The sequence below is a fragment of the Sphaeramia orbicularis genome, chromosome 1, assembly GCF_902148855.1.
Source record: "Sphaeramia orbicularis chromosome 1, fSphaOr1.1, whole genome shotgun sequence".
Lineage (NCBI taxonomy): Eukaryota > Metazoa > Chordata > Actinopteri > Kurtiformes > Apogonidae > Sphaeramia > Sphaeramia orbicularis.
The window spans coordinates 48,312,883-48,336,820 of NC_043957.1; the positions used below are offsets into that span (position 1 = coordinate 48,312,883).

At 34.5% G+C, this 23,938-nt stretch overlaps 1 protein-coding gene across 2 annotated transcripts in view; it reads right to left on the bottom strand.

Moving 5' to 3' along the window:
• coro2aa (coronin 2Aa) overlaps positions 1-23,938 on the bottom strand; it is a 119,638-nt gene that overhangs the window by 38,465 nt on the left and 57,235 nt on the right. For both annotated transcript variants that reach the window (XM_030140255.1, XM_030140264.1), the window contains exon 2: positions 10,694-10,894. In XM_030140255.1, the coding sequence (XP_029996115.1) occupies positions 10,694-10,894 (201 nt within the window). The remainder of the gene's footprint in view (positions 1-10,693; positions 10,895-23,938) is intronic.

Genomic DNA, 23,938 nt, shown 5'->3' on the forward strand with positions numbered 1-23,938 from the left:
ATTACTTTTTGCTGTAACGCAGTAGTGTAAGGCATTACTAATCATTTTCAATACTATTTTACTCGGTACATGTTCAATAGTGCTTACGTTATAACACACTTTTCCGCCCATAATTTAACTGCTCAAAAGGTGCTTGGTCTTTATCCAAATAAAAATTCCAGACTTTTTCAAAACTGCTATTTTTTCCCCCAGACCTTGACTTTATGTATTTTTATACTTGCGTACCTACTTTTTTGGTTGACATTGTACTTGTTGTATGTAGTAGAAAAGTTTTTTTTAATAAATGTATGAATGAATAAATGCATAATTCTCAGTAAATTCTATTTTTCTGATGATATAGTCTTTTATTGTTTATTGGACTGTCTTTTCTTTGTAGCAATTTGGGATTCTGCTGAATGAAACATACTTTATAAATGCAATTTATTATTTCAAAACATGAAAATCACAAAGTGCATGAAAATCACACTAACAAGTTTCACTAGAATCATTCCAGTACCGACCGGTTAGTGAAATCACATTAAGTTTTTATATGCTTTCCTCATGTATTTCGTATCTTACAAGTTGATGTGCCTTTGATCATACTCTAAAATTCAACGACAAGAGAAACTTTTTTCCATACTTTATTAAGACTTTCACATAAAATTCCAGACTTTTCAAGATCTGAAAAACAGTGTTTCAAAATTCCATGCTTTTTAAGACTTTCAAGACCTGTGCATGCACCCTGTTTTGTAGAGCTGTAGCTATTGATTATTTCTGTAATCGATTCATCTACTGATTATTTTCTTTGATTTGATTAAATGTTTATTTGAATAGGCGAAAAAAAAAGTGAAAAAGACACTGAAAATGACAAACAACTGTGCTTTATTCCAGAACCTGCTGGAACAACAACCACGAAAAGGTATTAAAGTAAAAGGATGTATAAAAATAGCTATATAAAAATAAGAACAATAATAATATAGAAGTATATATAAAATGAAAAGGGCGCATGCACACGCAGCGACCAACAGTAGTGAATAAAAAATCCATTTCAAGTAAACAACTCATTATTTATGTTTCATGAGATTGTGGCAGTAACACTGGACATTTATTTTGTTATATCGGAAACTGAAAAAACACCACTCTCTCAAAAGATTTAAATATTTACTATTAGAAAAAAATCTAATCGTAGAGCTGCAGCTATCGATTATTTTTGTAATCGATTCATCTATCGATTATTTCCTTTGATTCGATTAGACGTTTATGTGAAAAGGCGAAAACAAATATTAAAACTGTGAAAAAGAAACTGAAAATGACAAACAGTTGTGCTTTATTCCAGAACCAACTGGAACAACAACCACAAAAAATATTACAGTAGAAGGATATATAAAAACAGCTATATAGAAATAACAACAATATAGAAAATGAATAAATAAATGAACACATATCCGTTTTACTACAGAATTTTCTTTCCTGTACATACGTGATTTTACTTTTGGTTTTCAGGGTAATTTTTTTTTTTTTTTTTTTAGATTTATTCTTTTTCTTATTTTCATTGTGGGTTTGGTTCTTGTACACCTTGTTCAAAAAAAAAAGAAAAATGATAAGTGTGGCTCTGAATTCAGGGTTTTTTTGTTTTTTTTTTTGACAGGACAGTGACTATTATATTTTTCTGTCAGATTTGTACTGCCTGAATTGTTGAGTTTGTCTTTGTTGTGCCATACTTTTCAATAAAAATATTTAAAGAAATAACAACAACATCTTTCTTTCTTTAACAGTACCAGAATGCACTGTCTTGACGCGTGTCTTGTTTGTATTGCCTTTTTTTTTTTCCTTAGGTTCTATTTGTTTATCATGTCCGGTGTCAATCTCTATATCATGAATACATTACTTGAAATTATAAATGTTATACTTGTTAAATGAAAAGTTCCATAAATAAAAAAAGAAAAAAAAAGAAATAACAATAATAATAATATAAAACAATATATAAAATAAAAAGGACGCATGTGCACGTTGCGACCAGCACCAGTACATTTTGAATAAAAACATCTACAGATATAAATAACAACAAACAAGTCAAAGGACATCTACAAACAATATGTGCACTGCAGTCTTCAACACATTTGTATCCACCTTACTAACAACTTAAGGTGGAACTAACATACAAATAGGGATGTAACGATATGAAAATTTCATATCATGGCTATTGCGACCAAAATTATCACGGTTATTATTATTATCGCTGTATTGTTGAAATTGTGCTCAAAATGTTCAAAAAGTACCTTTCAAAATACTTATGATATCAAAGAAAAATGGGAATTGGAATCAAATACTGTTATAGAAGACGAATTGTGGGACAAATTATGTAATATTATTCATAAAGGTATCAATAGTCAGCAGTGGAGGGAATTTGATTGGAAACTCAAGACCAGACTTTTTCATACTCCTTTGGTTATATCTTATTTTGTCAAGGATCCATCTACAGCTTTATGCTGGAGAAACTGTGGTAAAACAGGTGACCATACACACATATTTTGGGACTGTCCGAGCTTGTTTATATACTGGAAAAATATCAAAGAAGAAATTGAAAGAATTGTAAAAAGAGAAGTCCCTTCAAATGTTTTGTTCTATTTACTTGGAGTCATACCGGTCAATGATTTTAATGCGGAGCAGAGATACAGGGTGACACAAAAAAACAGGGAACTTTTTAACAATCCAATAAAACCAAGAGTGATGGAAGAAAAATATTTTATTCATAGTAATTGAAACCTTAAAACATGCCATTTAGGAAACAATGATGGAATTTTCATTTTTTTTAAAAAAAATTACTTCCTGTAGATGGCGTCCTCCTGTACGAATGCATTCTTGAAATCTGCTGTTGACATTCCTCATTGACCGCTGCAACATCTCAGCTGGGATACTGTGAATTTCATCCTGAATTCTCTGTTTTAACTCATCCAGAGTTCTTGGTCGAGTCGTGTACACTTTACTCTTGAGATAGCCCCACAAGAAAAAATCACAAACGGACAAATCTGGTGATCTAGGGGGCCAGGGAACGTTACCGAATCTTGAGATCACACGGTTACTGAACAATTCTCGCAGAGCCGCCAATGGTTACTAAAATTGGGGGGTGTTTACTTGCGCAAGGTCACTGTCTCGCAGTGCTGCCACTTGCTCATGTCTGCCAATACGCACTTCAAAAATTCCTGTTTTTTTGGGTCACCCTGTAATTTTTAAAAAATGAAAATTCCATCATTGTTTCTTAAATGGCATGTTTTAAGGTTTCAATTACTATGAATAAAATATTTTTCTTCCATCACTCTTGGTTTTATTGGATTGTTAAAAAGTTCCCGTTTTTTTGTGTCACCCTGTATATTTTACATATTTTACTATTGATTGCTAAAAAAATAGTAACAGTAAATTGGAAGAGTGTCAAATCACCAACGGTAATAGAATGGAAACAAAGACTGAAACAAGTGTACACTATGGACAGAATGGCCGCATCATTACAAATGAAAATGGATCTTTTTAAGCGGAGATGGCACATGGTCGAAGACTATTTGTATAATTAAACTTTTTGGGTTGTTGACAAGAATTGCTCTTATAAGCCCTGACATGAGGTGTTTTGTATTTATATAGATGTCTACATATGTATACAAATATATGAATATTTAGATATTTGGCAATGTATCTATAGATGTAGTATAATATTTGTAACAATAATAATACTATGTGGTGTGATTTATTTATTTATTTATTTATTTTTCTAAATTTATGTCTTGCCTCAGATGTTTTGTTCCGTTTTATATTGTGCAAAAATCTAAAAAAAAAAAGTAAAAAAAAAAAAAAAAGTTCAAAAAGTACTAATACACACACTGAAATAATTTAACCAAGTTGTATTTTGAAAAATAACAACAACAAAAAATAAATAAATAAATAAAATAATAAAATTGGCACAATGTACTTTCTGTTGCAGAAACATTCAAATATTAACCCTTAGTGGTCTGAGCCTATTTTGTCTGTTTTTCAGTCCTGTTGATTTTGCCTTTATATACTATATAAACAAATGTTTACTATACCCATGTTTGGGATCTGTTTTTTTTTTTCCGCACAACTTCATCTATATCATCTGTCTATTATTTTTTCACTTTAACCTACTATAAAAACACAAAAGGACAAAAAACACAAAAAAATATATAATCCGATTTGAAAAATGTATATAATTTATTCCATAAATAACACACAGATGCTTAACGAACCTTTTCAAAGACTTTAAAAGTGAATATTGGTTCCAAATATTAGGTATAAAAAATCTAAATTGTAATAAATTAAAACTATACTCAAATATTTGACATAAAAGCAGATCTTTACGTCGGCGTTTTCTCCGGAAAAGTGTGATAATCAAACACGGTTATCATGAAAATTAGAATTTAAACGGTAACACTAACCATCTGTAATTTTACTGTGGTTTATCGTTATACCGGTAATCGTTACATCCCTATATACAACTTTGCATTGATCTTGGCGTCAATTCAGGAAAATTGTAATCGAATAATTTTTTTTTAATCAGTTTGAGTCGATTAATCAATTACTCGTTCCAGCTCTGCGTTTTTGTTTCCAAATGTAAGAAGCTTATATACAGTTGCATGAGCCAAAACACCCTAATAAAAAATAATGATAGGAAAAATAAAAATAGAAGAGTTGAATTCTTACTAAATCAAGCAGCCTAACAGAAGAAGCTTTGTGCTGCTGGAGGATGACCTTATAAATAAAAAAGCAGTAGGAGATTTGTGTATCGACGGTTAACGTTGGCCTGATCCACTAAAAGCTGCAGGTTAGAACACAACTCTCCTCAACACATGTATGAAACCCTTAAATTTAAGGCGGAATGACTCAACTGTTTGGGAAACATGCTCTGGTATTCAATGAAGGAAAAGTCAGCAAATCTTTTCTGCCTAGACAGGACCAATAATTATACTTGAGTATGAACAAAGCCTTCACACGTCTGACACACACCTGCATTAAAGGTGTGTTTGTAACTGGAGTATGATGTAACTGTAATCTGCGCTGCCAGTAAAACTCACACATGTACAGGTAAGAGAAACACATACTTTTGGTGTTTTTTTTAATGCGTTTTAACAACTTTCTCCACGGAACAATAGGGCGTCTGTGAGCGCACACACACACACATAGGTGGGATGTGAAGGCATGTGAGGGGAGGAGGGGGCTGGAGTTTCATCTCCTTGAGTCAGAAAAAAGGGGGGAGAAAAGATAAGTTATGTCATTCCTAAACTCATATGTAATTCCTGCTCATGCCAAGAGAGTGGTGATAACTCACTGTGACGATTTAGAAGATGGAGACAGGCAGAGAGAGGGAGGAAAGAGGAAGAGGTGTAGCGTTTGATGAATGGATCTGGACTTTAGATTTACGGCGGCGCTGTAAATATAACCTGCAGACGGGTGAGGAGGTTTCGTCTGAGTTTATTTGAGAGATCGCCGTGGTTATTGAGAACACCGGCAGAAGGAATGATGTGCGTGAATATGACGGAGACTGTTGATGGATCATGTTCCAGCTGAGGTTGGCGCAGGAGATAATACAGAGTAATGAGGCGAAAAAGACCACATGCAATGTTTAGGCTGAAGTGGATTATCTGCCGGGGGTTTCCTGGTATTTAGAGATCCTTTTGGCTCCAGTGGTGCTTAGCTATTTATATTCTGAGAGTAGAAGCTGTCATTTCCAGGTGTGCAGGAGTAAAGAGAAATGAAGGTAGATGGTGAGATATCAGGCCAAAAGATGCATAAGGTGACTTTGGCATAACAACGATGAAAAGGAGAAAAAAAACTAAAGATCAAAATGAGACCATTTGTAGTATTTAAAGGGAACATTTTCTTTGCTTCTCAGACACTTAACCCTTTATTGGGCAAGTGACTATTTTTGGTAATTTTCACACAAATTACAAGACAGTGACAGCAACAGTTATAGTGAGGATAGTGAGTCAACAACCTCAGGTCCAATGTGGTCTACAGGGTCTGTAAGGTCCACCTCTGCATGAACAGTGAGTGGGCCTGCTTTGTTAGGTACCATGAAGTAATGGTACTAATGTAACAGTGGGGGCCGCTCGTCTTTCAGACAGGGAAAGCTCATTGTCGGCTTATATCAAAAAAAAAAAAAAAAAAAAAATTGTCAAGTTATCTAAACATGCATTCGGCCCTCCGTTCCTTTTTAAGAAAATGCTCAGTGACCTTATCGTACCAAGTAGGCGTCTTTTCCAGAAACTGGACCAGTTTCCTCTCAATGTCCAGCAGAGCTGGGCTGCTTAGATTACCTTGGCCCATTGTGTTGTGGGTGTAAGACTTCAGCCTTTTTAAACAAGAGAAGCTCCTTTCACTCCGACCTAGCCGACAGTTTGATTGATTTAACTGTCTACAAAACGATATTAAACTCGAACAAGAAATGATTAAATTATGTAACTGAAACAAGAAAACGTTGAAATTATGTTAAATTGAAACATGGAAGTACAATGAGTGTGTTTTATTTACAGTGCAAGAAATGAACGAGTAATTTTGTAGCGGTTTCTCTCTCGATTTCACAGCAGAATGCACGACGGTATTAAACTGAACTGTGTCAGTGAAGGAGCAGATCTGAAAACAGCTGTCAATCAAACGGGATTCAGCCTTTCAACTGATCATCCAATCAGCACATGGGATTCTGGCGTCCAGCCCGGCCGAGCTCCGCCCACAGCTCCATTCACCCCCAGAGACGCCCGGCGTCCGGGGGCGGGACAACATTGTGGCATTTATCCAATTACCGTCCAGTTTTGAAGCAATGAGAAAAACTGTTCCACTCAGTCCCATTGAAGCCCATAGACGCCTGCAGTCTACGGACAAATGCACTGAGCAGAGGTGTATGAGAAAACAGCACAACGGGAATGTATGAGAAGTGAACAACATCGAGTCCGTTGATTTGTGATAAAGCTGATTCTGAACAAACTCATCTGTGAGATGAACGTGTTCTAACACATTTGTAGTCAATAAAATGTCAACACAACCGTACATATTTAACCATTTAATTTTCGTAATTTTAGGGGAAGCCGGGCTTCCCTTGCAGTCTGTGAGAAATCGCCACTGTAATGTAAGGAATGATGTTCAAAGGGATAACAGTCTAACGTTGTAAAATACATGTTCCTTTCACATTACATGTGTTTTTCGTGTATTTTTTATATATACGTCTTGGTTTTTTTTTTTTTTTTGCCAATTATGGGCAAGGAACCAAATATGGTAACGTCATTGACCTTGATTTTCTACATGACAATAAAAATTTGGAAAAATTTCACAAAAGTAATAAAGTCTTATCATGTCGTCCAATAACATATTACATTTTTCATTTCAGAGTATCTCTATAAGTGCTCTAGAAACGGCTCAATCAGCACTATCAAAAGCGAGTAATGCTGCATTCCAGAGTCCTGGGAGATGGGAAGTTTCCAACATCCAACTCGGTAAAATCCATTGGAACGCCTGTCCGAGCCGGAAGTCCTAGTTGCAAAGTGGCACCAGATTGAAGTACCTCGACCTCACCGCGAACTACAATGTGATGTCAGCAAAACAGTAGTCACTTTTCCATTGGACATATGCGCAAAACTTTACCGATATTTACAAAGTGTTGAAAAAACAGAAGTGCGTAATGTCGGTTTTTCCATTAAATCACAAATGCGATTGTTTGTTTATTCATTATCGCGAGGTGACACAAGAAGTCATTCCATAAACATGGCAATGAATGTAAATATGGTGTTGAATTACAGATATATTCATTACTATTATATATTAGCCCTCTATCTCGTACTAAATTAAAAAATGATTGGGTTTCCTGGTGGGTCCACACATACCATGACATGTTTCTTCGCTTCTTGTAACATACGTCAACATCCAGTTTTTTAATTCACCTGACTCTAGTTGCGAAAAAAAGGTCTTTCCATTGCAGTTTTGCGTGATATACCATTTGCGCTATGCCCAAAAAACCAATTCTTGCCAGCTCAAAAACTTTTAATCAAAAAATGAGACTTTTGGTGAAATTGTCGTTCTTCCATTAGGTATATTTTTATGCGCAAGTTATATTTGCACAATTTGAGGGTCAGTGGAAAAGCGACTAGTGGTGGCACACAGTGTGCAAGTTTGCAATGAAAAGAAACTTCACAATGTATAATTAGTTCATCCGTCATTTCACCTCTTCCATCTCGTTTGCGTATATGAGAACACTGGACTGTCGACGGTTAAAATGCCTCTTCGGTAACAAAGCAAATAGGAGCTTAGATTTGTGATTTCCATATTTGTTGTTTATGTTCAACATGGATCACCTGGAATACTCTGAGGTGGGATGTAGTTAACTCCAAGTGAGATATATTCTACCTCCCAGGACTCTGGAATGCAGCATAATATTAACATTTCCTGGTGTTTGTTAACATTTTTCATGGTTGTTTACTGGTCACAGCTTCGTTTTCTAATTTGTAAATACGCAAACAAAAGTTCCACCTCAAAATCATTACAAAAACCTTTCTGAAATGCATAAAATCCCCATAAACTCAACTGAAATCCACTGAAATCAATTATCATGAATATTATCAGTATAATATTAAGATGCACGGCTAGTAACGACATACATTTCAGCTAACATTTGCACAACATCTTTGAAAATATTGCTCGATTGTGAGTAAAATAGTGCATATGCCACTTTAATGGTGCTTTCACACCACATTGTTTAGTCTAGACCAGCGGTTCTCAACTGGTCTGGCTTCAGGACCAACTATCACCCCTCTTTGACTAGCTGTGACCCAAACTGATAAACGTTAAACTTCTCAAATATATGTAGTGAAAAGATGGTTTGTTTTGAACCTGAGATAAGACAGAATATCACAGTATGCCAACAAGATAAGTTTAATGATAAACCAAAATGACCAGCAGGTGGTGACGCTAAAATGGAAAATATTCCTTTTAACAATAAATCAGGTACATTTTAACCAGAACTAAAAAGTGCACTCAGTTACAAATAAAAAGTGCATTCAGTCACTTGTTGAAATATTAAACACACTTAGGTTTTTGTCCTCAATGTAAGTACAACCATATCTAACGGAGTCGGTGTCATACCTGAGTTTTGCCCTGATATGAATAGAAACTTTTGGGTCTTTTCAGAGTCTTCGATATAAACAGAGTCACGATATTTCCGTAGACTCCCGCTGTAAAAAATGGTGGACAAAATATGGACCTACTTTGGGGTTATGGAGGGGCCGATAGTTCCAACACTGAGTGAAACGACATCAAAACACATTCATTTTTATCGCAGCTGATCTCACAGTTCCAGCGCTAAATTAATGAGATATCATCATCTTTGAAATTATCAAGTGTATTTCCTGTATTAGCGGACATTTACGTTATAAATTCTGTTTTCTTTGGTATGTGTTAGCAACATCAAAGCGTGTCATAACTCTCTTTATAGGGCTCTGAGTCTTTTATGCTAAGAAAAGTCTGGTGCTAATTAGCATTACAGTGCATTACCACCACCTACTGTTGGAGGGTGTGAATGGATGGCGCCCAGCTCCATAATAAAAATAAAGCACAAAATTGGTTTCTTAACATTATCTTTTGCCCAGACAAATGCTTGCGATCCTCTGAAAATAGGTTTGCGATCCACTTTTGGGTCACTACCCACCAGTTGAGAATCACCGGTCTAGACTTAACTTTCATTCAAATTTACAGTTCCGACCAAAAAGCTAGTTTTTAGTCAGAAAAATAGAGTTCATTACTCATGTAAAAACTTTTTTTTTTTCCTTCTTTTTATTTACAGAAACGGAAAAAAATATTAGACCACCCTTGTTTTCTTCAGTTTCTTGTTCATCCTAATGCCTGGTACAACTAAAGGTACATTTGTTTAGACAAATATAATGATAACAACAAAAATAGCTCAAACACAACCAGCATGAAATTCAACATAATGGATGCAGAACCTTTTTTTTTCAGCATTAGAATTTATATTGTTAGCCTCAAAGAATAATCGAGATTTACTGATCTCAGGGACTGCTCCAGCCGCTTTATTGCATTTTGCACATATTGCATATACAGTCGTGGAAAAAATTATTAAACCACCCTTGTTTTCTTCTGTTTCTTGTTCATTTTAATGCCTGGTACAACTAAAGGTACATTTGTTTGGACAAATATGATGATAACAACAAAAATAGCTCATAAGAGTTTAATTTCAGAGCTGATATCTAGACATTTTCCATGTTTTCTCGATAACAAGCAAAATCATTTAAGTTCTTACATCAATATCTATGGCATTGTACTGACAAAAACAGTGCTTTTAGACATTCCATGTTTTCTTCTCTGTCTGTTTGAGTCACATGATACACACAGGAGGTAGTACTTGATTGCATAACCATTGTTTTTGATGACTTTTGATGGTCTAATAATTTTTTCTGCGACTGTATTTATTGTAAAACCATTTCTGCTTGAGTCAGATTTTTAATTCAGTTCTGGGCAGTTATGGAAGAGGGAATAAGCCAAAAATTAATCGAATTATTAATATGTTCGTCAGATGCAGATATGTCTATAAACCAATCAATGTCCAGTACAGGAAGACACACACACACACACAGGGATGATGATGGAAGGTCATAGTATAAAAGAAACATGAGTGCTGGTTTGGACTTTCAGGTGTGGAAACACTTACATGATGGACCGACAGGACCAGGAAAGCCCCTCCCCCAGCGCACTCAGTGATGACTGCCAGGAAGCGTGGGTTGACAGCGCAGAAGTTGTTGTCCTGGACGCTGCGTGTGATTGGCACACCATCATAGCAGCTCTCCTTGGTGGCAGCTTTACCAAACACGTGGCGAAACTTGGAGCTGCGGTACTGAGGACGCCATGTCATCTGAGACAGACAGAGGGAGGGAGAGGGAGAGGGAGGTCGGTCAAGGAGAAACATCCATCTCTACAGCTTTTTATAGGTGAAAAGTTAACACTGCACCAGTCCACCATAAAAACACAAGAGGGCTGAGTAATGGGAGCTGCAAAACATCAGCTGCATTTCGCTCGAGATATTTCAGCCTCAGTCACTATATTTATGAAACACAAATACAAGCAGGTTGTAAAAGAGGCACATTTTAGTAGTTAATAAAATCATATATTATAGCAAAACACAGATGAAGTCCTAACTTGTTATGTTTTGGTTGCTTTGCAGCATTATCTTGTAGGAATCATTCTTCACAAACGTCTTCAAAAATACAGGTTATGTTTATTTGACACACAGCATTTATGAAATAGATAGAATATATAGAGAATAGATCAACACCAGAAGGACAGAAACTTTAATGTCATTAATATCCTGGAAGATGATGCTGAGAACAGTTACCACACTGTGAAAAATGATTTTTAAGAAAGTGAAAAAACCCTTATTTCTCGAACATCTGTCTCATTTTTCATCTTAACAGGGAAAAAAGCTTACCAAGAAATTTACGCATAAGAAAAATATTCTTATTTTAAAAAATATATCTTACTTTTTCTTAATAAGATTTCCCAGCTAATATCAAAGTGATTCTATTTCTTGTACTAAGCACTGTTTGCTAAAATTCTTGCATTTTTGTCTAGTTTTAAGGCACATTATGTTTTTTCGCCTAGTCTTTTATTCCTGATACAGTATTTTTATTTTTATTTTTTATTGGACTGTCTTTTCTCTGTAGCACTTTGAGATTCTGCTGAATGAAAAGTGCTTTATAAATGCAATTTATTATTATTTTTTTAGTTGACAGACTTTTTTGCTCGTTTTAAGAAGTCTAGCTTAGAATTTTTTTTCTTACCCCACTGGCAGAATTTTTTTGCTCAAGATAGATAGATAGATAGATAGATAGATAGATAGATAGATAGATAGATTTACTCTATTAATCCCCAAGGGGAAATTCAAAATAAATAAGTATAAGAATAAGTTAGATTAAAAAGAAAATAGAACTTAAAGACAAATTGTGTTTTCTACCTATCACATAAAAACATAAAAGCATATAAACGTTAAAAAAAAAAAAAAAAAAAAAACAGAGGACAGAAGTATATAAGCCAATTTGACCAGATTTAGGAATATAAGGCTTATTTCTTATTTCTTACAGGGCATTTTCTGCACTACATCAGCATATTATGGGATTCAAATGGTGAAACTATTGAACTCCTTGACCTATTTTTTTTTAAATAATGTTGTTTATTTTCACATTTTTCAGCTTGGGCTGTGTCACAAACAAGGTGAAGTGACAAGAAATGAAATCATAACACCAAACATATGACAGAAGCCAACAAACACATGACGGCACACAGGACAAACCCACATAAACACGGACTATTGTTTTTAATTCAAACAGTGGTCACAGAGTCATTATCAATTATTAATGTGGCTTTTCCTTTAAGTCAAGTTCCTAATTTATCCATTCACATGCCTGGAAATAAATCTATTTGACAGCAGCTTATGGTGCATCCTATAAAAGGGCAGATTCATTTAATATTAAGTACTGTTTTCAGCTTTTCTTATTATCAGCAGTTGTTAGATTGTATTTATGCGTCAAATTTGAAGGACAAGAATAAGGGCTTTAATAAATATTCATTATATTATGTGAAACCATTTTCTACTTCACATAAATCCACTGATTTGCAATTGACTTTATGAATTATTAGTTTAGGATATACATAAATAATCTTTACATTATAATGACCATATTGATCCTCAGTCATTGTTTGTATAGTAAATTACTTGCTTGTCTAGTAATGACACTATAAACCCATAAAGACCCAAACAGCCACTGGCAACCAAAAGCATCTACTGATTTAATCCATAAGGATTTAGTGTGACTTTTGCAACAGTTCTAAAATATTATTTTCTCTATATTTCACTTTTCTTAAGGGATTTATCACCATTTATTTATTTATTTATTTTATTTAATGTCGAACATGCAAAGAAAATAAGACAAAACAAAGATAAATTAAGACATAAAAAAAAAAAAAACATTTAAATGGACAGAATCTATCTTCAAGCACATACAAGTCTGAATTTTACATGGTCAAAAAGGAGTAGGAAGAAGTATAAACTTAATTAATAATTAATTTATAATATTACCCTATGTGCTTTGTGTTTTATTCACTGATCATGTAGATGTTCATAAAATCTCAGATTAAAGTTGAGCGTTATTATATCTAAAAACAGAGAAAACTGCTGAAAAAGTGACTTTTTTCAGTAAAATATATCATTACCTGAATATAAACCAAGCATTTCCATCCACTATCATTGATCCAACTCCATGGGTTTTACTGGTGTATCAATGTTGTAGAAGATGACGGTGTTTCCACGGTAACTACGGTATGGGTCATATCTGATGACCGTGAAAAGATGACAAACTGTATTTTACACCAATTATTTACATGTATTGATAAGATTAACAGATCGACGGTTTAGATTTGTAGATGTTTTTGGTCAACAGTGGATGTTTGGGTCTTTATGGGTTAACATGTTTAATAACTTCTGAACCATTAATCCTATTAATACATGTAAATAATTGGTGTAAAATGCACTTTTTCATCTTTTCATGGTCATCAGATATGACCCATTTGGATGTTCAGAGGCTCTGTAGTTACCATGGAAACACCTTCATCTTCTACAACATTGATTCACCAGTAAAACCCATGGAGTTGGATCAATGACAGTGGATGGAGATGCTTGTTTTTCTGTTCAGTTATTGATATCTTTACTGAAAAAGTCACTTTAATCTGGGCTTTTATGAACATCTACATTGCCACTGGGAAGAAAAAAAAAAAAAAAAAAAAGCAAAATACAGAGGATAATGTTAAAATAAATGGAGATAAATATTAAAAAGAGAGAAAAATGAAGTTGGGAACTGACATAAAAAATAGCACTGGGTCTAAATGGGTTAATTGGGACTGTCCTTTGTCAGCAAATGCAATTTTCTGTTATTACGATATTGTCGTAACATGTATGTAAAGAGGATGATCCGTGACATTTCCCAAATCCTGAGTCTGTTTTTATCCTCCTGCTTAACGCTGGTCGATGCATATGTTGTTACTGTGAGAGATAAGTGGCTGTGGTCCTCTGGGACTCAGCCTGGCCAGCCAGCATGTCTGCTCTGCTACTCTGCCTGCCGGCTGCACAGTCATTACTTATGAATTAAGGGCGGAGGAGGTTGATGGACAAGATGTTAATGCAAAACGGCCCTGAACGGGAGCAGAGAAGAGGATGTCAGAAAGAAGGAAGAGCTAGACAATAAAAAAAAGAAAAGGCACTGATCCAGATCAAGGTTATTATCGTTAACAAAAACTAACGAAATGACGAAAACTAGAATTGTAAAAACATTTTTGTTAACTGAAATAAATAAAACTAGAATTAAAAGAAAAAAACGATAACTGAAACTGTATTGTGCGCTCATAAAACTAACTAAGACGTATAAAATTTATGCATAAAATTCCCTTCGTTTTTGTCTTCGTCAATGTCGGATTGATATAAAATCAATTTATTTCCCTCAAGTAATTTTAGCTGGTGGCACCATATGATATTTAACAGTCCGTCACTTATTGTCACTTGTGGTTTACAGTCATCTTCTGGTTCCCACTCTACCTGGAAACATGGAGACTAAAGTTGGGAGAAAAAAGCAGAGTCGTGTTTGGGATTTATTTTTTTTTTTTTTTGTATTTTCTTTTTTTACTTTTTTTTAATTCTTTTTTTAAATTTTTTGTTAATTTTATTTATTTATTTATTTATTTATTTATTTATTTATTTTATTTATTTATTTTTTCTGGGATTTATTTGAATATGACGGCAAAGAAGACAAAAGATATAAAAAAATAAATAAATAAATAAACTAAAACTAAGCATTTAGAAAATAACCAAAACTAATAAAAACTAGCAAACCTGCTCTAAAATTAAAACTAACTGAATTAGAGGGGAAAAAAAGTCAAAACTAAATAAAACTAAACTATAATGAAAAATCCAAAACTATTAGAACCTTGATCCAGATTCATCGCAACAAATCCTGGGAATCACGTCAGCTAAAAATAATAATGATGTAATTTTTATGTGCCCACAAGCTACTTATATGATAGCTATATAAATATATCCACCGTGTAAACAGTGACATCAGCATTTGGGCAAGGAGACACAGGTGTGGCAGTTAGTGAGCCACGGAAAGAAAAGGACACGAGAAACAGGATGATTTCAGCAAAAAGAAGGAGAATACCAAACAGCGACAGACAGGTGGGGACTATGACTCTATGTCTTCTTCTGCTCCATCTCACCTTCTACCCCGAGGCCGTAGAGGCCGTTCAGTGCTGACAAGCTGGAATGTTTCCAAACCTGACCAGGAGCGTCATATACTTCAGTGCTCAGGTGTTTAAAACCGATGGCTCTCTAGATAAATTTAGTGACTCATATTCACACCACTACGCCTACTGGGAAAATCTTCTCAGAGTTCACCAGGAGTTAGTTTAGAAGGATTTGCTTCATGATTTAATTGAGGAAAAACTGTAAACTATTCTCTAGTGTTGAAAGTTGTGACAAAAATAGTGCTAAAAAGTTGCTTGTTTTTTATAAGACCAATGCCAAAACTAGACATCAACCTGTCCAACTAAATGTTTCATCTGTTACACACTGTCACCCATAAAGTTGGAATAATTTGGTTTTAACACATATTCCTCTTTTTATTCCTACTTAATAAAAAGCCAGTGTATGTCTGTTAGAGGGGTACATCTGTGGAATAATGTGGATGAAAAATTCTAAATGTCGTCTTCAATTTGTGCATTTAAAAGGATGTATAAATGCAGTATAATAACAAAATATAGAATATTATGTGAATAAGTGAATATCTAGTTATAATATAGAAGAATGCATAAAATAAGATATTATTGTAATTACTTAATTTACACAGACGATCATGGATTAGGAGGTATTATCATATTTATGAATGACTGTATTTTTAAATTTAAAAAAAATATATATATATTTATTTGCATATCATAAATAGCAAAAGAAAAAGGAAAAAAAAACAACATTCAAACAAGTAACATCATGGTGCAGGAGAGGATAGAAGCCAAAAAAGGCTTATGTGAATACCTCCCCGGAAATAAACAATACACAGGAAGAAGAAAAGAAAAAAAAAAAAAAAAAAAAAAAAAGTTAAAAATATGATATAACTGAAATAATTTTAAAAATTATTTTAATAATTTAAAGTAACAACAATAGAAATACAAATCAAATGACATAAAGCCTTACATTTTTTCATAAATTAGAGTCCTTTTCAGTTGCTTTTTAAAAAAGGATAAAGAGGATGTTGATTGAAGTTTGTTGTAGTAAACATTTAAAGTGCATATAAATATTATAGTTTATATTAAAAACAGTTAATTATGAAAATCGGATTGTGTGTGAAGTGACTAAAAAGTGTCAGTGAATGGTTTGTATGGATTGTTTGTATTATCGTAAAAAAAAAAAAAAAAAAAAAAAGTGTGTTAACAAACCAAAGGAGGCAGAATTCATTTAATTATTAGTTAATTATTAGTTTGTAGAATGGGGTGGGAGTCTATGTTATACTTCTTCCCACTCCTTTTCGAGCACTGAAAAATTTTGTTGACCATGTTGTATGTTTTTTTGTTATCTGATGATTCTATGTGCTCAGAATAAAACTAAACCAACAAACTAACTTACACACATCAGTAATCACTTTTAACTTGGTGCACTGATTACATACTGAGTTTCCAACCTTTTTTGGCTCCTGATCCCATTTTAAAATCACAAATTTCTGGCGACCCCAGAAATTAAAAACAGAGACTTTTTTTTTTTTTTTTGCTAAAATGAATTTATTTTTGATCATGTAATAGTTTGCTATACTATGTTGCAAATGAACATTAATTTTAGACGACATTTAGGCTATATAATGTATACTATTATGGACGGAGGCAAAAAAGCCAGGTTGAGAATTTTATTTTCCTTGGTCAGGATTTGTACAGTCAGTCCAGCTTGGATTTACAAGGCTGAAAATTAATACTGAACAAACAAGAACTCAAACAATGAATTATGAAAGAGCTGCAGCATCTGAAACTGACCACAATGAACATTTGACAGATAAACAGTACCACAGTGCTTCAGTTTCAGCTTCAGTTTTTCATGTCTTTTATGGATTGGGATTGTCTCTCTCAACTCACCACATATTTTTAATTAGTAAGTTTTTATTTTTATTTCAATCAATTACTACAAATTTCCCACCTCCCACCTTCTATCCGACACTGCTCCGACCTCAACACCTTTAAATCCCTTTTAAAAACTCATTTAATGTTTAATTTTATTATTTAATTGTTTTATATTTGTATACCTGCCTTTTTTAAATCTGTTTTAATGTAGTAGTGCTACAACCTGGCACACTACATCTCTCCTTTTTAAGGTTAATGTACATTGTGCATTGTCCCTGTCTAAATAAATACATAAAATGAAAATGAAAAATGAAAATGTTTGGTTTCTGTTTTCATCTGCTGTATGTAAAGTGTCTTTGAGTTCTATGAAAAGCGCTATACAAATAAGATGTATTATTATTATTATTATTATTACTACAAATTTCAGGTGACCCCATTTGAATTTCAGGCGACCCCATGTGGGCTCCCGACCCCGAGGTTGAAAAACACTGGGTTAAAATATCTTACTCAGGCTACATGGGTGACAGTGTATATTGTTTCAACGCCCTCACAATGCTCAGCAGGTCCCAACAGAAACACTTGTAAAATCCTGTCTTGCCCAATATAACTTCCACATCATGGTTGTAAACAACTCTAAGCTGTGCCTGTAATTGGCCTTGTCTCTCACACATGTCACCAAGAATCTATTTACCCTGATTTACCCTACTGATAAAATGAAAACAACACATGTAAAACATGCCTCCTGTATTCTGTTTACCACTACAAAGAAAAATGTATAAATGCCACGTATAAATGATTTTTCAAAAAAAAGACACCAAATTTATAGAATTAGCTTTTAAAATCATGAATGGTTATTCTCTGCTCTGAAACACTGGAGGTGTGAACATTAGAGGCACTGAAATCACATATAATTGCAGGAAAGGTGCAGTGTCTCTTAAGTGTCAAATACCAAAATATGGATCCGTCTACCACCTGGATTGGACTTGTAAAGACACGCATGAGGACATAAAATATAATGTAGACGGAGAAGACACTGATTCAGCCTCATGCATCCGCAACATAAGGGTCACGCCCCGCTCCCCCTTATAAGATACCAATTTGTAACGTATTAGTAACTACTAGGGATGTAACGATGTGAAAATTTCATATCACGGTTATTGTGACTAAAATTATCTCGGTTATCATTATTATCGCGGTATTGTTGAAATTGTGCTCAAAATGTTCAAAAAGTACTTATACACACACTGAAATAATTTAACCAAGTTGTATTTTGAAAAAAAAAAAACCAAATAAAATAATTGGCACAATGTACTTTCTGTTGCAGAAACATTCAAATATTAACCCTTAGTGGTCTGAGCCTATTTTGTCCATTTTTCAGATGATTTCACCGCAGTACCATCAGTGGCCACTGGGGGAGATGGATGAGTGACGGCGCCGTATCTGCTTCTATTATTATTAGGGATGCACTGATACCATTACCAGTATCGGGTATCGGGTCTGATACTCAGCGTGTGTACTTGTACTCATACCTGTAAAACTACTCTGATACAACTGCAGCGATACCACTTACAGCAGCGTAGGGATGTTACAATATGAAAATTTCATATCATGGTTATTGTGACTAAAATTATCTCGGTTATCATTATTATCATTGTTGAAATTGTGCTCAAAATGTTCAAAAAGTACTAATACACACACTGAAATAATTTAACCAAATTGTATTTTGAAAAACAAAAAAACAAACAAACAAACAAAAAAACAAATAAAATAATTGGCACAATGTACTTTCTGTTGCAGAAACATTCAAATATTAACCCTTAGTGGTACCCTTAGTTCTTAAGTGATTTATCACCATTTATTTTAACATTATGCTCTATATTTTGTGCTTTTTTGTGATAATCATGTCTTTTCCTATATTTAATTGACTGATCATGTAGATGTTCATAAAAGCTCAGATTAAAGTTGAGGGTTATCATATCAAAACAGAGAAAACTGAAGAAAAAGTGACTTTTTTAGCAAAATATATCATTGACTAAACATAAAACAAGAATCTCCATCCAGTGTCATTGATCCAACTCTATGGGTTTAACTGGTAAATCAATGTTGTAGAAGATGATGGTGTTCCCGTGGTAACTACAGAGCCTCCGAACATCCAAATGGGTCATATCTGATGACTATGAAAAGATGACAAACTGTATTGTACACCAATTATTTACATATTTTGATAGGATTAGTGGATCAACAGGTATTAAACAGTTTAGATCAGTAGATGGTTTGTGTCACCAGTGGCTTTTTGGGTCTTTATGGGTTAAAGGTTCAAGATTCATGTTAGTCTTCTTATGTGATGGAGTCTGTGTTGTTCTGGGAATAGGTTGCTTGTTGACGTTAGTTAACTACATTTGTAAGCTAACGGTAGCTAGTGTTTCAAGAAGTTGCTACTGTAGAAGAGCTGAAGAGAAGCACTGAAGACATAAATATAAGTAGAGACTGTTATCATAGGCATCTGCAACTGTAAAAGTTGTTAGCCTAGAGTTAGCTACGAGCAACAAACATTTAATTTCACATTTCCTTTTCCTCCTTTTCTTAGAATTCCTTCCTAGTGCTACAAAGTATTTTCTTACAAGAAGTTTGTGATGGAGTTGATGTTGTTCTTGTTGACATTAAGCAAGTCCATTTGTAAGCTAACGGTAGCTACAGTTTCATGATGTTACTGCTGTAGAAGAGCTGAAGAGAAGCACTGAAGACACAGATAGGAGTAGAGACTGTTATCATGGGCATCTGCAACTGTTAAAGTTGTTAGCCTAGAGTTAGCTACAATCCACAAACATTTAATTTCACACTTCCTTTTCCTCTTTTTCTTAGCATTCCTTCTTAGTGCCACAATGTATTTTCTTACAAGAAGTTTGTGGTGGAGTCTATGTTGTTCTTGTTGACATTAGCCAACTCCATTTGTAAGCTAACGGTAGCTACAGTTTCCTGATGTTACTGCTGTAGAAGAGCTGAGGAGAAGCTCTGCAGACACGAGCGTACAGACTGTTATCATGGACGTTGGCAATTGTGAAAGTAATTAGCTTCTCTTCAGCTCTTCTACAGCGGTAACATCATGAAACTGTAGCTACCGTTAGCTTACAAATGGAGTTGGCTAATGTCAACAAGAACAACACAGACTCCATCACAAACATTTTGTAAGAAAATACATTGTAGCACTAAGAAGGAATGCTAAGAAAAGGAGGAAACGGAAGTGTGAAATTAAATGTTTGTGATGGAGTCTATATTGTTGTTGTTGACATTAGCCGACTCCATTTGTAAGCTAACGGTAGCTACAGTTTCATGATGTTACTGCTGTAGAAGAGCTGAAGAGAAGCTCTGCAGACACGAGCGTACAGACTGTTATCATGGACGTTGGCAGCTGTGAAAGTAATGAGCTTTTTTTCTTTTTTTAACTTTCCTTTGCATTCTTTCTTGGCGTTCCAATGAATTTGTTACGCAAGCTATTCTTTCTGTTTGAACGTATTCTTCTCTGATAAGACGTGTTGTACCGTAAACCCACCCACACATTCATGATCATTATCAGCTGGATGGTGAGTCTACCGTTGCGACGCTACAGTAACAGAACCGTAACTTCCTCATGGCGACTTAACCCTTTCATGCATGAATTATGAGAACCTTAATCAAAAATTTTTTCCTGAGTGTTTTTATTCTTCTTCAGGCATGAAAAAAACAATGCAACTGAAAATTTTCTTCTGAAAAATAAATTTTAAAAAAATAAATAAAATAAAAATAATTTTAAAAATACATTTAAAAAAAATTATAATGAAAAAAAAAAATTCTTATGAACCTATTTTTCATGAAGTTGCAAAAATGTCCACTCAACTGGACACCACATGTTTAATTTTTGACGCACAGAAACATGTATTTACTGATAAACTGTGTGAAAACTATGGGGAGGGCTTGTGATTCTGGGGGTTTATGCTCAGAAGAGATCTACAAAATGTTACAAATTCATGTCAGAAAAGATATGTAGTGTCTTAAAACTTTAATAAAGATATGTGTGAAAAAAAACAAATGAGAACAACAAAATCCATGAATATAGAAGAGAAAAGCTGTAGAATAGCTGTCCACTGTAGTGACCAGTATGCATGAAAGGGTTAAACATGTCAGAGAACAAATCGGCTAACACCCATGTACGTATTGAAATGTTTTGTTAACTGCTTTAAACTGCTGCTACGTTTAATCAGGGAGTGAATATAATCAAAGCCAGTATTTGGCACTTTGGTTTTTAAGCTCCATGTAGTTTACATAAGTACTGGAGCGTATCTGAGTTGATATAATCAGCATGCATGTATTGCTGAGTCTTACAAGAGCAGCGGGAGAAGCTTCCAAGGCAGAAAGCTAAGACATCGTGTCACATCTAAAGCAGGTTGTAATCAGGCCAGTGGCAGCTACCTTCCAGCAGGTACACAGTAGGCTGCATGATGGGCAGCCTGTCTTTGAGCTCCACACAGAACTGATGACCAAAACACTACTCTGGCTATTTTTACACCGGCTCCTTGCTGATCAAACAACACCGGGGCCTGTTTTAACTGACAGAAGAAAAACGATTTTATTCACGAGGCATCCTTGACAAGCTTTATTTCTGGCAAAAATTTAAAAAAAAAAAAAAAAAAAAAAAAAAAAGGATACAGTCCTTTTTGTCAGAGGGAAATTTATTTTAGTCCATGACCAGTGAGTCACAGCAGCAACCGCAATAAGAGCGCTGTAAAAGCAGTCATAAAACTAAACTGAAAACACAGATATGACATTTAAACAAGATATACTGTACATCTGCTTTTGTACGGCCACAGGATTTGTGGGGCTACTTTTATGTATGTGGATGTGAAAAACATACATGTTGGTCTATTCCTCACCTATACCGAACAGCCTATCTTTTTAAGCACCTCATAACTCATAAACACAACCACTAACAGCCACTCCTCTCCTTGGCTCGCCAAGTTTCAGCGCTGGAGGAGGGGGAGTTCAAAGTTTACTTATCGTGTCAAGATATTGGTTACCTAAGGCCTAAAGCGATGAGCAGTAAAATATTCAATCCTTAAAATGTGCTAATCCCACAATCTGCACTCCTATTGCGTGGATGGCTTTTGACCTCTTCTAGTATAACAATGCCGACCTTATAACCCCAAACTTAATCCTAAAAACTACATCTACCCATAAAACCGCCACTATTATGACCGCAGCGGGACAACCACCACCACCACCACCACCCATTGTAGTCTGTAGATGGAATAGCTGTAATGTTTTGTAAATGCGCAGAGTGAAATTCAAGACGAGGGATGTACAGGTGTGAACCAGTGTCAAGGCATTATGTTATATTAGTGTACACATCTTCACTGTGTGTGTGCATTGAGGCACACTTCGCTCGGTTTAGACTGTCTGATATCATACACAGATGACAGCTTACAACCTCTGCCTTGTAATAGGATAACAGCCACGGTGGTAATCCAATGCCTGCTTCACCGCTATATAGTGCACATGTGAATGAGTATGAAAGGATAAGACAGGATATGGCTGTGTGTGTGTGTGTTTACCTGGGGAAATATTTTAGCCTACAGGTAATGCATAGGTGTTTAAAAAAAAAAAAAGAAAAAAAGAGAGCTCTGAAAAAAAAAGCAGCTGCAAACATTTGTATGGTTTGCAAGCAGATTACACTTATCGTATGACATGTGCATAAAGGTGTGTTTGCACAGATTTCTTCACAATCCTGCACAAACCCATGCACACGTGATAACAGAGGTCAGTCTTTGTTTTGTCAAAGCCGTGTCACTGTATTTGTCCGACATAGACTAAAGTTAGTGGAATAATTCTGTAAAACTATTGGAGATATTGAGATTAGGTCACAGTAGTTCTTTATTCTTAGAGATTGTTTTACAGCTGTACGTATTCATGTACAGACAGAAGTTCTTTAATGATTAACATATACAGGAGTCTGCATGCAAGGTCCAAACAATATGAATCTAAATGGGGTTTTTTTATTGTGTATTGGTAAAAAAAAAGTTGCCAAAAATTGTGTTTGGAAGGTGAAATCAGCTCGAAATCAGACGAGTTTTAAAGGTCAAGTCATTTAACCTGAGTATTAATACACTCTATATTAATAACACTGGTCAACAACAAATTTATTGTTTAAGTTTTTTGAGCTGATTTAGGATAATTTTGGTGTGCTGAATCCAAAAATCACATTAATTTTGCTCAATCAGGTCAACTTTCTGAACTATGCTACATATTGGCTTTTTAACATTTTTGCTTACATTTATGGGCATTTTCACATCATATGATACAAAATTCTTTCATATTTCTTGCAATAAACAAGTTCTGAAGATTTTAATTTTGCCAATTTATGATTAATATTTTTTTTAATATTACAGGTGAATGAAATGGCTTCGACTAGAAGATCTTGCAAAAATAAGCCTGACGTATTCTGCTACATCTGCGGTGAATACGTAATAAATAATAAATACATCCTGTTAGAAAATGATTTTTTTTCTCTTAAAACCTATTTTGGGTGAGAACTATATAAAAAATCAACCAATAAAGTCACAAAAATGTAATCAATTTTGTGAGAAGATCAAATTTTTCAAAATCAAATTAGCAAAAAAAACCTGACCTGATTGAGAAAGACAAATGTCATTTTTGGATTTAGCGGTGCAAAATGGTCCTAATTCAGCTGAAAAAACCTAGACAACTTGCAAAAAACATTTTT